Raw genomic sequence first — 17,849 nt, 5'->3', positions numbered from 1 at the left:
AGATCCTCTCGTTGTGGCTACTGTTGCCAGGGGGGGCAAATATGTCTTGTTCCATCTCATTATTGATGTAAAGCCGCCCAATAAGCCGCTTTGCTGCTGATGAGTCAGACTATCCCTCCTGAACGCCTGACCAGCACAGCTGCTAACTTTAACTTGCTTCTAACCTACTGAGGGAAGGAGAACTCAAGATAGGCTCTTAAAGGGACAGTCCACCCAAAACATCACCATCATGTTATTTCAAACCTGTATGCATTTCTTTTTGAAAAACAAAAGAAGATATTTTAAAGAATGTTGGTAAACAAATAGTTTTTTGTCCAATTGACGTCCATAGTATGGACAAGACCCCCCCCGATGGGACCTGGTCACCAACATTCTTCAAAATATCTTTAATTGTGTTCAGCAGAAGAAATAAATACAGTTTTGAAATGCCATAAGGGTGAGTAAACAATGACAGAATTGGATTTTTTTTGGGTAGACTGCGATAACTTCCTACACGGTCATTTAAAAGATAATATTCATTCTATCTGAGTTCGGCGATAGTACAGTGCACCTTTGCAATGATAATCTCTTCACAATTTTTTCTATTATGACTTGCTCTAAATGTATATTTATGGAGAAATAAGTCAAATAATATGAAACAAGAGCTCTTCCTGACATGGGAAAGGCTTCATCTTGGATAATAAGCATTTGGCGCCCTCTGGTGATTTTTTTTCTCCACATGTAGGCCTGTTGAGCTCTAATTTCTTCTAGTTTGCCTCATAGCTGAGTTCCTTTCTAAACAATTTAAATTAAATTCTAATTCACTTTGACCTGATCATCAACAAAAAATAAATCTAACATGAGCATAAACTGGAAATATGCATAAAAAAAAATAAAAAATAAAAAAAATGATAGAAACAAATATATGATAGAATGGAAAAATTGGTGTATTTGTTTTCTTTGAAACAATTTTCACTCAGACATTGCTAGTAAAATTCACAAATAATTACAAAGAAATGGCAAGTAATACACTGAATTAAATGTGAAACTTTTAAGTACAAAAAATGAAATATTTTCTTGCAGAACCTACTCCAATAGTTTTATTTACAACAACAAGAACAGCATAATTTTTCATCATGATATTTAAGGCCTAGAGAAAATCTTTTATAATATATTTCAAGTGGAAAAAAAAAAAATCAGGCAGCCCTTTTTCTACATATAAGGCAGACCAACCCTCATGTGTTTGACATCTGGTATCTGATTGAACCATGAACCCATGAGAGTTGTTGAACTGTAATGTTTATGCACGCGCCCTGCCATGTCACCATCCAATAAATTAGACAATCATTTACCAGTGATCTCCATACAAAATATTTATATACTGCTTGGAGACCATTTATTGTGTTCATTTTTCACTCTCATTAAAATTTTAACACTGTTAGATTTTAACACTATTATTAAGCATTATCCTACTCACTATGTGTAAAATATAATGACTCCTTGTCCTCAGTGTTATGTGTTTATCAGCAGAGGCCATAAGTACAGAAAAGTTATTCACGTCTGTTTAACTGAGGACCTTTATACATGTGGTTAAAGGCACGTGTGGACAGTTGGCATGGCGAGACTGTTGGACATTTCTCTTGGCATGTCTGCTGCTTGTCCATGTGTGAAGACCTCATGCCCGGTGTGTGTGGATAGCATGGGATCTTCAGACAAAGCTGCTGCATACAAAAGGTCAGAATGACAAAAGTGACTTTAAAAATGCAGTATATACCTAATGAAGTAATATTGAATGGAAAATGCTTTGAAACTATGTTTTGTAAAAAGTGCTATACAAATATAAGGCAGCTTGTTTCTGCCATGCAATAAAAAATAAAATAAAAAATGACCTTTTATCTCAAAATACTGACTTTTAACAATTCTGATAAAAAAAAAATTAACTGTGAGATGTAAAAAGTCAGAAGTGTGAGATAAAAAGTTGCAATTACCTTTTTAATTTAATTAATTATTTTTATTTTTTTTATTATTTTGTGGCGGAAACAAAGTAATCTTTGTTTTATCTATGGAACATCTTCGAAAAAAATATTTGTTTACAGCATGATGTTTAATTTGACTGTTTGGGAGAGGCTCCTGGTCACTGCTTCATCGTATGAAAAACAGCAGCATGGATCATTTGCAAAATATCTTCTTTTATGTTCCATAGAGGTAGAAAAAGTCATATGCATTTGATACGACATAGATTGTTGATTTTTGGGTGAACCATCCCTTTAAACTCTATAGGACTGACAGCTCGACTACCTGTGCTTGTGATACTCACAGGAGGGCACAGGAAGGATCACGGATGTGAAGTTAGGCATTGGGATATGCTCCATCAGTATTCCTCTAGAGAGGACAGACTCTGTAGCTGTGGTGAATATAAGTGGCTCAGGATTTGACTCTGCAGAAGGGCAAAAAAAAAGTTACTGTTTTATTTAATTTCCAACCTGTTCATACTTTAACTGCAGGTAATTCAGAAAGAGCCTCAATTCCCCCAGAGAACTAATGGTGGGTCTTATCTTAAGCCCGAGAGCTTAGACTAAGACAGATGGACTCTGGACTGAGCTCTCCTATGGAATCTTAAGCAGATCTGAGTTCACTGAAGTTTATGCTGGAGAAAGTCTACAGTAACTCTCCACGATGTCTCCAGACCAGCACTGCTCATCTAAATCCAAGAGTCTATATACTGATCCTAAATCAGCAATAAATGGAAACCCAGAGGAACATTTTATAAGTTCAGGAGAATTTATTGAATTCTCAGCAATCTTAGACTTTTTTATTTAATTTAGTCTCATATGTGTTGCATATGCTCCTCCTAAAATTCCTTGTGAGAAATAAACAGAGGAGAGACTATTTTTGAATATAAAGCTATAGAGATTTTAAAAGGAGGTCTTATTATACAAAAAATATACTTGAGGGCAGATTAACTATAATGTTTTCGGACACAATTGCATGTTAACTGCCAAAATGAATATGAACTAAACATGTATTATAGCTTAAATTTATATTAAATGCAATATTAGCTTTTTTGAACTGTTTAAAGCTGCAGTCCGTAAGTTTTGACTTTTTGTCGCCATATCTGTTGAAAACCTGGTATTACAGCCAGGCGCGGAACTATCTTTATTACGAGGGCTGTACTTTGGCACGGCTTCAGCGTGATTAATCTAATGTTTTGAGGTGAATGTGTAGCTGTCACAGCACCGATGTGAATCAAACACTTAGTAATCACAGATTCTAGCCTATGTCTTGGAATATATGACCCAAATCTGAATTTTCACTGTATATTGTCATCTGAACAAGTAAGAAACATGTCTGCCACGTTTGTTCTGACCAACTGAGGAAAAAAACATTACCATAAATCGCGCTAACAATGGTGATCAAATCTAACGATCGGTTAGCTCATATCACATCTAACTGTGCAAAGTATTATTATTGTTCTACTTTATGTACTTTCTCAAATATTGATTTCGGATCATTTTTAACACAAAAAAGTTACGGACTGCAGCTTTAAGTAGGAGTTAAGTAAAAGACATTCCATAATTGCTTCTATTGTCTTTGAAATGTGGTTTTTGCTGAATGTACTGACAAGCATTTATGATAAACTAAAATATTCTTTAATGTTATTTCTATTGAAACTTGTATGTCATGCATTTAAAAATACTTGTAATTACACATTTGTAATATTGCCATTTAGTATGTTAGTCATCAAAATAACTGTACTTCTTTAAAGCTCTACAAAAAATTATTATCATGATTTTTAAAACATAATGATTTAAAATGTATATTTGATAATTAAAAAGTGTGTTGAGAAACAAGTGTGTTAGGACAGAAATACATTTTTAGTTAATTAATAATATATTATCTGCAAGTTCAGTAATTAAAAAAATTATAAGCTTAAGATTTGAGGTATACTACAAGTGAATATGTAATTGGCCTACAATTAAGTGCACTACTTGAGAGCATTTGATGAGAAATGAGTTCTTGATGAGATCTTTGAAATTGAATTGCAGACTTTAATATCTTGGCAATCTGAGCAGAGTCTGTGACACTGTTGAGATCTTATTTTTTTACTGGAGACACATGTAAGATTTTGTCAGGAGAAAAATCTGAGAAGCATGAGACTTCAGCAAATGTCTTTACTTGATCTCCATTTAAGCTCACGAATGGTTGGAGGAATAACTGAGATCTTATTTGTGATTTTTAGATTGGTTTTATACCTGAGGCTGGCAGTGCTTCGGATCCTCTGCTTGCTTCTTCTCCCAGGAGCATCTCCATCAGCAGGTTGTCCACACTGGCTTTGCCCAGGAGACGCATCAGCTGCAGCTGCTCCACCATCTGCCAGGCCACACTCTGGAGTGTGGTCAGCAACAACAGCAGCTCCCCAAACCGGCCTCGCTGCTCGCTCGTGGCCTCATCCAGCAGCACCTGGGCCTGGAATCGCAGGCGGCGCACTGCCTGAGAGCACTGCAGTCCAGGACAGTCTGAAACACACACTGGGTTCAGTGACACTGAGAGTCCACTGTGACATGTAGCAAGATTAGCTGAGACTGCATTCGTCATTCAGTGCATGGATTGGATAATCAAGATTTGTATGTGCATGTCTGTATGCAGTTCAGTGAAAATTTATACTTGAATAAGCAACAGACAGATCATTAAACTCTTTGGACAGACAGCTGCAAATGGTTTTGGGGGAAAAATTCCAAATCAAGAATCGAAAGCAAGTCAGTTCTTCAGTTTTTTTTCCCCATACACTGTAAAAAAACAATTTTTGTGTAAGTAAAATTGGAGCATGTTTTAGAAGAAAATAGTATTTACCAGTGATTTTGTTTTTGTTAAATTTACTATCAATTTCAGAGTGAAAATGGTTTCTACACCATTTTTTTTTTAAAATGATGTCACCTCCTGGGTAAGAATGTCATTAAGGCTTTTGTGAGGGTCTGTGTATGTTGCGTTCATTCTGTTTTTTTTTTTTTTAAGTTTTAAAATTGAAAAAAGAAACATGAGAAAACAGCTTAATTTTAGTTTTTTCAAAAAAACTGAAAAAACTAACAAACAAGAAATTGCCCTTGATTTTCCGTTTTTACATTCAGGGGTAGAAAATGGATAAACAGCTTGAATGTTTGATGTCCACGTGTGGGCGGAAATGAAACGCCCCTTTCCACCAATTGGTCAAGCAAGGATGAAATGGTGCAGTCATCATGTCGTCTTCAGTTTTGTGCAACAGAGTAAGAGTCCTCCGCTGTTAAAGCATTTATTGCAACTCCTGCGTTCATCTCCCTCTCATCAAACAACCAGACTAAACAAATGGCTTGACACAAACCATACTAGGACAACGCCTAGACAGGGCTTACTTACTTACTGTGTAGGCATATTCTATATGGCAAATATTAGGTGCTTATTGCAGAAATATGTATGTACCTCGGATCTGCAGCCACACTATCCGTTTAGCTATTTCTTTGGTGCACCGCACATTTTATTTAGCTGACCAGTTATCAAAATCTGTGTGGCAAAGCTACATGACATTTACATTGGTGAAGCGCAGACCAGTATCGATTTTAGTGTGAATATTAAGCTTTCTTACCGTTTTGATTATTATTTCGAGTTTTTTTTTTCATAGAGAAGTTTATATGATACTGTCATTATCCGACGGCATGTTACACATGTATATAATACATGCTATTTTTTAGAAAAGGGCATTTTTCCAACTTTATAAAATATGTCTGTCCCCTTTAATATTAAATTCCTGAATTTAGTCAATATTTGAAAAATATGACATTATAGGTGTTAATTTAGATGTATTTACAAATGAATGCTGCTCAGATGGCAGTAAATGCATAAACAAAGCAATTGCATTATGGAATGAGATTAATGTTTTAAATAAAAACATTTTGAATAGCCTACAGAAATATGAAATGAGTGACAAAATGAAACAATCAATTCAACCGATTCGTTCAAAATGCTGATTTGTTCAGGAGCAAAGCAAATGGGTCATTCAACGATTCATTCAAAGATTCAAGAATGATACGCCTGTGTTTTAAGTCAAATAAAACACACTGTCTTGTGTCTAAAATGAAATCAATTTATACTTATTATTAATGAAACTGTACTGTCTGAAATAAAAGTTATGCTGTGTATTCACACTGGTCTGCGCTTCACTATAATGTAAATGCATTCGCCCCATGTTGTCCAGTGCGTCACGCAGCTGTAATTTGTTTAAATTACAGAAAAAATGACCAAAATATATTTGTAATATATGCTAAATATATGTTGTAAACAGTAAAGCTAAATGAAATATATTTTTGAAATTATAACATCATATTGAAATATATGTAGTTTCTACCTTCAAGTCAAAACTAGATTTATAATGATTAAATAATAATAAACAAAATGTATGTGCAATGTTCACGTGTTATTTCTTCACACATTATAGACAACAAATAAAGTTTGTCTTCTGTAGTTTTTAAATAAATATATTAAAAAAGAAAAACCTGTAATATTTTACATTTCATGTTAGATCCTAGCAGCACATGGGTACAAAAATGGCCTCTGCTGAAACCAAAGTAAATTAAACAAAGCAAATCTTACTGACCAACCTGGCTCCACTCTTATAATCAGACCTCCAGGCCAACAGGCAGGAAAGTCTATAACTCAACAATTCACACCAGCATATCCTAGATATTAATAGATCCCCATAAAACATCATGAAACCAAGAAAGACAGTACAACCAAAGAGTGCCAGGAACAAGTGCAGACGCTCATGGCATGGACAGAGTGTTTGACTGGGAACACAGCGGTGATCCCTGACTAACCTGGGGCGAAGAAGACGATGGTTTTGAGACAGACAAATTCAGTGTCTGTGATGTTCAGCTCTTTCAGAGGTCTCACCAGCTCTTCCAGGATACGAGTGGCTACCTTGGACATCTCCTGCTCGGTGCCTCGAACAGGAATGATGAAGTCGTTTCCTGTACAACACAGTATAATGACAAATCATGCTAACATTAAGGTTGTTACTTTCGAGTCAATACCTTGTGAGCTCTGTAACTTAAAAAAAACTTCTATTTTTAAGCAAGTATTTGTATAATTTATAAATTGGAACAAGTACTTAAAATTTATTGATTATAAATTTTATAACATTTATACAGTGACAATGAAGAGAACAAGACACCAAACAGGATGGAAGCTAACAGGGTCTAAATGAAGTCTTGAAATCAATGTTATTTTAGGATCATTAAGATGCTATTAAAGCTTTTTTTGTTTGCTTAATATTTTAAATTTAATTTTTTTTTTCATTTTAATTTTAGTTTAAATTTTCCTACTTTTGCGGTGTGTTTTTGTCATTTTAAAATATATTAATATTTATAAATATATTATTTTAAATTGTAATTAAAAATTGTATTTAATTATGTCTACATATATATTTTTTTAAGTTATTTTAGTACATCAAGTTAAACTAAAACTAATTACTAGTTGAAATAAAATATTAAATGTTTTTATTTATTTATAATAAAATATTATTTATTTATTTTACTTTATTTTTATTTTAAACAAAAACTTTAGTTTAAAAAAACTAATAAAAAAAATTGTTTTAGTTAAATAATAACTGTCCTTGAAAACTGAATGTTTTAGGGTTTTATAGGCCTTTATGTTTTGTTTTTCCAATTCAACTTCCTGTGCACAATTACTTTCTAATTCCAACTGTGCAATTTATTTCCTGGTAAGTGCAAGTCCACCTTTGCAGCCAATTTCATTGGTCAGCTACATCACACAGTCACCTTTCAAGATTAGTTCACTATGAGGTAAAAACTACACTGTAAAAAAAAAAAAAAAAGTTGAGCAAACTTAAAATTTTAAGGCAACCATATTTGAGTTCTCAACTTGTTGTTTTAAGTTTATACAACAAAAAGTTGAGAAAACTCAAAAATATCCTAAAAACTATTTGAGAAAACTCACAAATCTGCTGAAGCTCGTTGCCTTAAAATTTTAAGTTTGCTCAATTATTATTATTATTATTTTTTTTTTTTTACAGTGTAGCTAATATGATTTCCATTTTTTTTAAATAGTAAGTTTAATTTTATTTCATGTATTTTAATCATTTATTTAATGCATACAATATGATTGGGACATGAAAAATGTATTGCAAACAGGAATGGCCTGTTTTCAAGTGAACCCAACCCAGCCACCCACTCACCCAGCAGGATGATGTCATTGTAGGGAAGTGAACGTCGTGCAACCCCTAAGATGAGGTGCTCAGCGGAGTGAGCTCTTAACAGTGCCACCTGCACACACACACACACATCAACACACAACACACTCATAGACAGGAAGTGACAGCTCTTGATCAAACAAACAGGGGCCTACCCTATCATCCACTGAGAGCTCGCCGAACTCAGGGATGCGCTTTGCCCATTCCACTAGGAGGAGTAGCTGCTGTTTCATGGATTCACACACATCTCCCACACCGGCTATCTTCTTGATGTTGATGTCGCTCATGGGATTCTGGTTCTGCAGATGGCAGAATGACTCTGAGCTTAATATAAATAGTTCAATTACAGTTACATTTGCATTTATGCATTTCCCAGAGGCCTTTATCCAAAGCGGCTTTTACAACAGAGAAGCATAAGCAATTTGTGTCAGAGTGAACAGTATTTGCAGTATGCAGTGGCATGTTTATTGGAAAGCTAGATTAGGACACAAGCTAGAGCAGAGGAGAAATTCAGAGGAGAGAAAGAAGATGATTTTCTATGTTTTGGTTTGCAAGTGCATTGGTTTATGGTTGTGGAGTGTGTTTTCAGCTGCTTATTAAAATGTATAATGGTTTCAGCTGTTTGGAGGTTGGCAGCTCTTTCAGCCAGTGAGGAGCAGAGAAGGTGAAGGTTCTGGAAAGTGATTTTGTGCCTCATTGTGAAGAAACACCAAGCTGAAGATGAAAATGGGCCAGCATGAAAATGTATTATTCAAGACTGTAAGGTTCATCAAAAAAACAAACAAAAAGGTTGAAATAAAAATAAATATCTTGATTTTCAATTGTTTCCTCTTATTTTAACTTTTGTGCAGTGTTGAAAATCTGAAACTCACTGTGTTCTTCTCAGAAATGTCTGACCTGCTTGTAAATCTCTCATTATAATGTATTATAACCAAATCTTACATTCAGTATTTAAAACTTGTTTTCTTTCAATTAGCACAGTTTTTATTTCTTTTTATTTAATGATTTGTCATAGTTTTTGAGTGAACAAAGATTTATTGGTGGCTAATTTTGTCAATGCTAACTCAAAAACCGAGGTCCATAAGTTTAGATCACTGAGCTTTATGACCAATCAGTTCCAAAAGGAAATCCAAAACCTGTGTTAATTGAAAGAAAAAAGTTAATAAAAGGATTGAATCCAGGATTTAGTAATAATCTAGCACACCAAGAAATTTATAAAAAAAAATTTTTTGTAGGCTGGTCATTTTTGCATCCCCAAAATTCCCCAAAAAGTCCAACGCACCAACTATTTTGGATGAAGATAACCCTCTCTGGGTCAAAATGACCCGGACACAACACGAGGGTTAAACCAATTTAAGCCATTCTGAGGTCAAATGTCTCATTTAAATCATTGTTTAAGATTTAAACTGTTTACTCTTAAAGTGTATTGTGTAAGAAAAGGATATTGTTTGCAAATGTGAATGTATTGACAGTAAGTTCAGCAGAAAGTTCACCTGTTGAATGCAAGCCTCTGCTTGCATCAGTACATCAATAGTGAGAGTTCCGACGCCTTGACCTTCTCTACGACAGCTGATACGGTCGCGCTCATTCTGAACAGCTAAGAGACACAAACAAAGAGAAATATAAAACCAACTTTCCTAATGTGTTAGCTGATAGAAAACAGATAACGATATAGCCAGTGGATGCACTTAAAAAAACAACAACAAAAAAACATATAGTTACTAATACAACGTGACAGCCTTGTAAAAAAGAAGTGTGCTTAATTGTATTGAATGCACACTTGTAGTCAACTTCAAATCTTAAACTTGCAGATACTTGCAGATAAAAATATGCTGATGAAATAAAAGGCCACTTAAGTGTACTTGAAGGGAAAACAGGCTCTTACACAATTAAGTACACTTTTAAAAAGTAAAAATGCCAAATTAGAAGTTATACTTTGTTTTAATTTTGTTCTGCTTTATTAGTTGACTAGCATACTAAAGCACATGTAAAGTATGTTGTTATAATTTTCATTTACATTTATGATGAATTTATTGGAAATGCACAGTTTCATCACTATAAGTGTGTAATTACAAGCACATTTAAATACATGCTATGCCAGTTTAAATAGAAATAACATTAAATTCTATTTTAATTTATCATAAATGCTTGTCAGTACAGTCAGCAGTATACTTTAACCATATTTCAATAGAAGTAAATATGAAATTATATATAATGATATACTTAAGTGCTACTTAAGAGGACAAAAACATTCAGCTACAGTAACTACAATATAATAAAATATAGACTATAACACATTTTCATTTAATTTCCATTAACATGCAATTGAGTGTCTTAAAATGTTACATTCAGTTCAAACTTATTCATTTGCAAATATTGTTTTAAAGTATATTATTTTTTTTTATAATTATTTTTTGAAGTATGCCAAAGTATAATTCTTTTTCACAAGGGCAATTAGTGCATTTATACAGTTAGCTATACACTTTTTCTTCAATATCAGTCTGAAAAACAGCCCTGCTCAACACAGAAAGAGCTTGAAGTGGAAATAAGTATCATTTATTTTATGTGGAGTTTGTGGACCAAAATGAAACAACATGCAACATTTTCAACCAAATCACTGTAAGTCAGTTTATAGTGAGTGTTAGAGTCTCACTGACAAGCTTTAGAGAGTGAAAAGGCTACAGGTGCATCTTACTCAAAGAAAACAACAACTTTTAGCACTTTGGAGAGACACTGATACCTTCATTACTGTATTTCTGGAGCTGTGTTACTTATTACATGGACACAGCTTCATCCCGCTGAAAGCACGAGCTTAGAAACTTGGCATTTTTAATACAATTTATGACGAGATGTCTTAGACTCATGGCTCAGAACAACACCTTTATAAAGTTTTAATCAATTGCCCAGATACTTTTACATTGTTTCTTTGCTTTTCACCTTGAGAGTATATTAAAATTTATATGATGGTTTTGGGAATTGCCTTATTGTAATAGTTTGAGTTCACCCAGTTGTTCAATATCTCAGTTCAGAGAGAGATGCAGACATTCACAAGTATTGGGATAAGTCCAATAACTCAATTAGTTTATATGCAGGCCTAGTCCAGATCCGTGACCTTGAAGAAACTCTTTAAATTCTGCATCATAAACTAAAATGAAATGGACTCAGGCTTTTACCTTCTTTCCTCATGCCGGCTCTGAAGCACTTTCGAAGTCTGCAGTATCGACATTGGTTTCTTTTGTCTTTGTCCACCACACACTGCCTGCTGAACCTTCACACACAAAAGACAGAAGTGCATAGGTGACTATAATTCTCACATTTGAAGAGATCCAATGAAACACTTCAGGTCGTGCTCTTACGCGTTCTGATGAGGGTGGACACAGATCACAGATTATTTTTTTATAGGACACAGACATTGTGATCATTAATAGATGGGCTCCTGCCACAAAGGCAATATATCAGTCAACTCCTGTGGAAATGTGAAATAACATTTCTGCTGTATAACATGTGATGCTGTACAGCAGGGGTGGGCAAGTAAGTTTGGCATTGGGCCAAAAAAACTTTTCGCCACTAGATGGAGGGCCACAACAAAGTCAAAGGATAATTTAAGAAATTAATTGATGATAAATGCAACTAGAATTGCCTGTGACATACTACTACAGTGTGAGCTGTGAGCTGTAGTAGGACAGTCATTAACAAAAAGCCAAAATTGTGTGGCGGTGACAGGCAGAGTAGGCTATATGAGCGGAGTGGAGCATCAACAATTTCCCCTTCGCCCTACAAGCATTTAATTATCACTCCGCACTCACTGATATCAGAAGCACAGCTCAGCATCTAAAGTATTTCAGTATGTTTGAAATATCACAGTTCTGTTCATAATGTATATTAAAAAATACAATAACAAGAGAGTTTCAAGCTAATAACATGGTTGTCAGCATTAAAAGGTATAACTGCTGCTTTTTGCAGTGCATTTTTTTTTGTGATGTAAATAACTACGTTTTCATCAGTTATTTTACCTACGGATCGATGCATTTCTTACAGATTTCTGCTCATTCGAAATCGGATACAGATGAAGTAGCATCTTTTGTTTGAATGCATTATTGAGAGAGTGACTGCGTGTGAATAAGTGTTGTAGTAGTTCATGCTTTCAGCTGAAAATATTCAGTATCTAGACCTAACTTCCCGCTCATGTCCATTGCCGTCATTCACATTCTTTCTGATTTGAGTGATCCTTCTCTATCTAGCTAGCTAAATATGCTTAACTTGTGAATTCTTGCTAAATACGCAGTTATATTACGGGTCGTTGGCATGAATTGTACCCGTGATGGAGCGGTGGTGGAGCGCTCTTTGAGTGAGTGAAAACCACGATGCTCACGATGCTCTTTTAAAAGCACGATGCTTTTAAAAAATCCGCTCCTTGCTCCATTCAAAATCACACCGCTCCACTCGCGCTCCGCTCACATAGCCTACTCTGATTGCGAGTAGGCCTAACTGTTGCTGTCATGACAGATCTATTTCAGAACCAGCCACTATCAAAATAGTCTGGCTGCGGGCGCAGTTTTGGCCTGTGGGACGCCTGTTGCCGACCACTGCTATGAAATAAAATTCATATAAAAAATTTAAATGCTAACTGTATTTAGTGTATGATACAGTATAGTTTTTTAAATTTAATTTTCTTTTATTTCTAAAGTTATTTTAATACTATTTAAATGCTACCATTTTTTAAATTGTTTTGAATTAGCTTTCATTTTTATATTTTTTTTATCTATTTTTTTTTTTTTTGTAATTGTGCTTTTCTCATTTCTATTAGTTTTTTTTTGTTTTTAGGTAAATTTTTTTTTCCAGTGTTAGTTTTTATTTATTTCCAGTTTGTAATTTTAGCCTTTCATCTTTTATTTCAATTAGTCACCATTTCAACTACTTTTGTGCTTTAACTGAATGTTTAATTTTTTGTGTTTATTATAATATTTCTACTTTATGTTATTTCAGCTTTATTTAAATGAACAAATATATTTTAGTTAATGATAATAACCCTGGTATCTTGTATTTTCATTCCTATGTTTCATTCATTGCCATCGTTTATGGGATCCTATGACTTTCATTGTGCTTTCAGTGAGCATTAATTAAAAAGAAGTGTCTGAAAAGTCATTCGTCTCAAACCTGAACTTTAAAACCCTTCTATATTTCTTACTGCTTTGCATAACAACAATTCATAGAGGCCATACTAGTATGTTTAGAGATTAATTAAAAGTGATTCGTAAGTGTATTAAGCGCATATAGTGGATAGTTGTGAGCTCTCACCTGCATGTGTAGGCATGGTTCTTGCGCACACTCCTCCTGAAGAAGCCCTTGCAGCCATCGCAGCTGGATGCACCATAGTGTTTCCCTGTGGCTCTGTCTGCGCAGATAGCACAGAGATTCACACTGCTCTGCTGCGGCGCAGCCACTGGTTCTGATGCAGGCACATGTCCTGGAATTAGTAGCTCTTCATTGGAAAAAGAATGGACAAAACAGAATTTGACATCTGTAGCATCACTTTGACAATGTAGATGCTACCAGTTTTAAAATACTTTTGAAAGAAGTCTCTTATGCTCACCAAGGTTGCATTGATTTGATAAAAAATCAGTAAAACAGTAATAATGTGAAATATTATTACAGTTTAAAATAACTGTTTTCTATTTTAATATATGTTAAAATGTAATTTATTCCTGTTATGCAAAGCTGAATTTTCAGCATCATTACTCCAGTCTTCAGTGTGACATGATAATTCAGAAATCATTCTATTAAGATGATTTGCAGCTCAAAAAACATTTCTTATTATTGTCAGAGCAGAAGCAGTTGTGCTGATTAATATTTTTGAGGAAATGGTGATACATTTTTTCAGGATTCTTTAATAAATAGAAAGTTCAAAAGAACAGCTTTTTTAAACTTTTTGTAACATATTTACTGTCACTTTTTAATTTAAACTATACTTTTAAATTTAATTAATCTTTGCTGAATAAAAGTTCAATCAGAATTTTTTTTTCATTAGTAATCTTTACCATCATTAAGGCATTTTAACTTTTAACAGTCACTTCTGGCCATGATCCTTAATCCATAATCCATAATAAAACTTCCTCCATTGAAAAAGTCAATCCACTGTTGTTCCCTTTTGATGACTTCTTCACTGGGGAAGCCAATATTATGGATAGTGGACGTTTTAGCTGGAGGCAATGGTTTGAAGTTATAAATTAAGTCCTGATGGTTTTCACTTCACAAGATGATAATTCATGGGCTGGAGTGGTGTGGATTACTTGTGGATTATTGTGATGTTTTTATCAGATGTTTTGACTCTCATTCTGACGGCACCCATTCACTTCAGAGGATTCATTGATGAGCAAGTGATGTAATGCTATTCTGCAAATCAGTTCCAAAGAAGATACAAACTCCTCTACATCTTGGATGGCCTGAGGTTGAGTAAAATGTCAGAATTTTTTATTAACCTTTATTAACTATACACAAGATTTAAAAATTTTTTTTTTTCATGCAAAATACAATTGAAAAAAAATCAATACTAATAATTGTCAGTCCCCCTGTTGCAGATTCCTGATGTAAATCATTGCAATTCCAACTCAGCGGAGGAAACGTGTCCAATCACCCAGTGGATTATCCGCCCGGCGTCAGAGTGTCTGTACTTATTACTTTGTGAAAGTGAAACTCCATTTAATTAAACAAGTCAGTGAAAAGACTCAGTCTACTGCTATTTCCCAGGTAATTTCGGAGTGTTAGCTAAAATTTAATTCAATTCCCTCATGTGTTGCATGAAATTGCACTCAGAATTTGATTGCCACCAGTTTGCATCCCAAACCAGTGAACGTCACATCTTCACTTAGGCGACGCAGGAATAAAGCCTAATGTATGCAAATAATACACTCAGCACTTTAAAGCCACTCAGAGAGGTAATATGCTCTAACCTACAGAACGCCTCTGGGTTCAAAGGGCAGTTATATTATATTAAGAGTCTACAATGCTTCTGGCACCCACGCATGCGTGCTTTGGTAAGATGGATCCAGCATGCCTGAAACAGCAGCGCTTCTAATGATTAAAGAAAATGAGATTATAATGGAAAGCAGGAACAGGTTGAAGTGCTGCGCATAGGCTTTTGAAAAGTCCTCTTATGACCAGACAGTAATTGAAATAGCAGCATCTCATGCTACAGGAACTAATGTCATTGCGAAGTTACCTTTTAGTGCCATGCTCTGTGAGCAAATGGCCTAAACACTCATATATGGAAGAGTTTAAAAATGAGAGTGGTTAAACACATGCTCTTCTTGGCTTGCATTGCAGTTCTCCATGTTCATTGGCAGCAGACATGCACACAAATGCTGACAGACCGCCTTTAAACATTTATCTTTGTGTTTATGTTTTAACTCAAGCGTGCATGTCGTGTATATGCAACTCAAATGCAATATCAATCATATTCAAACAGGCCTCCCCTGCTGAAAAGACAAACTTTGCTGGTCAACAGCATAAATTGTGTTTTGGAAGCTGGGCTGGAGAATGGGATGCTACTGCTGCACTTCTGTGGGATTGTTAACTAGGTCAATGATGTTACACTTGTTTTTGTTTTATCTATCAATTTATCTCCATTTCGTTACATAAATGTCAGGGTGAGACAAATGTCTCGATGTCATAATGAAGAAAATGAATGAATGAGGAAAGAATATATATATATATATATATATATATATATATATATATGTATGTATGTATGTGTGTGTGTGTGTATGTATGTATATACTGTATGTGACCCTGGACCACAAAACCAGTGTTAAGTCGCTGGGATATATTTGTAGCAAAAGCCAAAAATACATTGTGTGGGTCAAAATTATAGATTTTTCTTTTATGACAAAAATCATTAGGATATTATGTAAAGATCATGTTCCATGAAGATATTTTGTAAATTTCGTACCGTAAATATATCAAAAAGGTGATTTTCTCAATATTTTGATTTTTTTCCACCCTCAGATTCCAGATTTTCAAATAGCCAAATATTTGATGATGCATAAATATCCATTTTGAAAAATTGACACTTAAGACTGGTTTTGTGGTCCAGGGTCACATATACATATACATATACATATACATATACATATATATATACATATATATATACTGTATATATATATATATATATATATATATATATATGTGTGTGTGTGTGTGTGTGTGTGTGTATTATACACATACATATATGGATTAGAGTCATTAAATTTGAAATCAGTACAAAAACCATATGAAACCAACATGAATACAAAGAGTACAATTCTAAAGCACAAACCTACATATCTGAAATGTTTGTCCTTTTCTTTTTCATAGACATACTTGATGTATAAGTCAGTGCCCCAATTACCTTAACAAACCACACTTTTTTGTTCAACCAGATTCATTAGAAAGATCATGCTGTTTTTCATGGATAAGCTGGTTTATCAGCACTAACCAGCATTAACTAAATTCTCAGAACTTTGGCTAAGGGTTTGGCAAGGTTTTCTCAAAGTTATGAACAAAGAGTAACATTAATGGAATGTTCAATTATATATTACTACTTGGTTCAGAATGTTAGAGAACATTTAAAAGTATGGTTCCCATAATGTTTTCAAAATTATAAAATGGAATGCTCCCTTAACATTCTTAAAAAATATTTTTAAAACATTTTAAAAACTGTGAATTTGAACCATTCCAAGAACATTCAGAAAATCTTAGACAAAACATTCTTAGAACATACTTTTGTCAGCTGGGTTGGGCAGATAATCTGAAAAGCTGTTTTTTTAGCAGGATCTTCAAGTATGGAACAACATCCATGAGGCCTATCTTCAGAAATCATTACTGTCTTTTTGCGTCAATAACTGGGTAATGAGTCAGTAGACCAAAGGTAAGCCGTACCTGTTTGTATAGGGAGAACACGTAGACCGTCAAACTCCAGCATGGTGAATGTAGGGTCCAGGGTTATTCCATAGTCTGTTGCACTCAGGTCGAGTGAAGTCTCAGAGATCTTCATGGTAAAGTCAGGATTCGGCCTGTATGTGAGAAACAACAACACACTGTAAAGCTCACCAGCGTTTCACTCAACGGCTAGTAAACGCTTCAGCCTCAGCATATCAGTGCGCTCTTGGATCTTTTGCTCTGCGGAGCTCTTTGATTTTGCTGACGATACAGTAATTAATGTCCAAGACTCATCAGAGCTAGACCGAGAGAGAGGCTGAGATTTTGCCAAATGTCGATGTGTTTGCTGTTCTCTTATCAGTGTAGAGGGAATCATAAAGGGGAGGGATCTGGACCATGGTAAACATGACTCAGTCTTCAGTGGGAAATAACATCAAGCTCATATTTATTGTTCAGTAACAACGTTGCTTCGTTGGTTGATTTGCTTTATTTCAGAGCTGCATGTTAAGGCCTGAGGCTATGAGTAGCACTGAGGCCTACAGCAGGATCAAGCGCTTATCCCATGCAGACGTATCCTGAATTATATAAATTATATAAGTCTGCGAGGTGGTTTGGTGGCTTTTCTTCAGGAGAACAGCCAGAAGCTTTTATTTTCAAACTTTGCCCTGTTGGTTATTTGCTATCAGGTCAGCGGTGCTATTGATCAAAGGCA

The 17,849-nt window shown here is 34.6% G+C and overlaps 1 protein-coding gene across 2 annotated transcripts; it reads right to left on the bottom strand.

Annotated features, from left to right (window-relative positions):
* Positions 1-903: 903 nt before the first annotated feature.
* Positions 904-17,458, bottom strand: LOC306871221 (hepatocyte nuclear factor 4-beta-like). Of its 2 annotated transcripts, none has more exons than XM_079419001.1 (10): positions 17,138-17,458; positions 13,517-13,700; positions 11,392-11,486; positions 9,712-9,815; positions 8,374-8,517; positions 8,204-8,291; positions 6,825-6,977; positions 4,233-4,496; positions 2,297-2,416; positions 904-1,700 (listed from the first exon to the last, which is right to left on the bottom strand). In XM_079419001.1, exons 1-10 carry the CDS (start codon positions 17,250-17,252, stop codon positions 1,570-1,572), a joined length of 1,398 nt encoding a protein of 465 aa, XP_079275127.1. In that variant the 5' UTR covers positions 17,253-17,458; the 3' UTR covers positions 904-1,569. The 2 variants fall into 2 exon arrangements, with proteins under 2 accessions (XP_079275127.1, XP_079275128.1); XM_079419002.1 differs by having other exon boundaries at positions 904-1,697.
* Between the last annotated feature and the right edge of the window lie 391 nt (positions 17,459-17,849).

The sequence above is a fragment of the Barbus barbus genome (assembly GCF_936440315.1).
Source record: "Barbus barbus genome assembly, chromosome: 1".
Taxonomy (NCBI): Eukaryota; Metazoa; Chordata; class Actinopteri; order Cypriniformes; family Cyprinidae; genus Barbus; species Barbus barbus.
The sequence above is the reverse complement of the archived record's forward strand: the minus strand, read 5'-3'. Positions and strand labels throughout refer to the sequence as shown.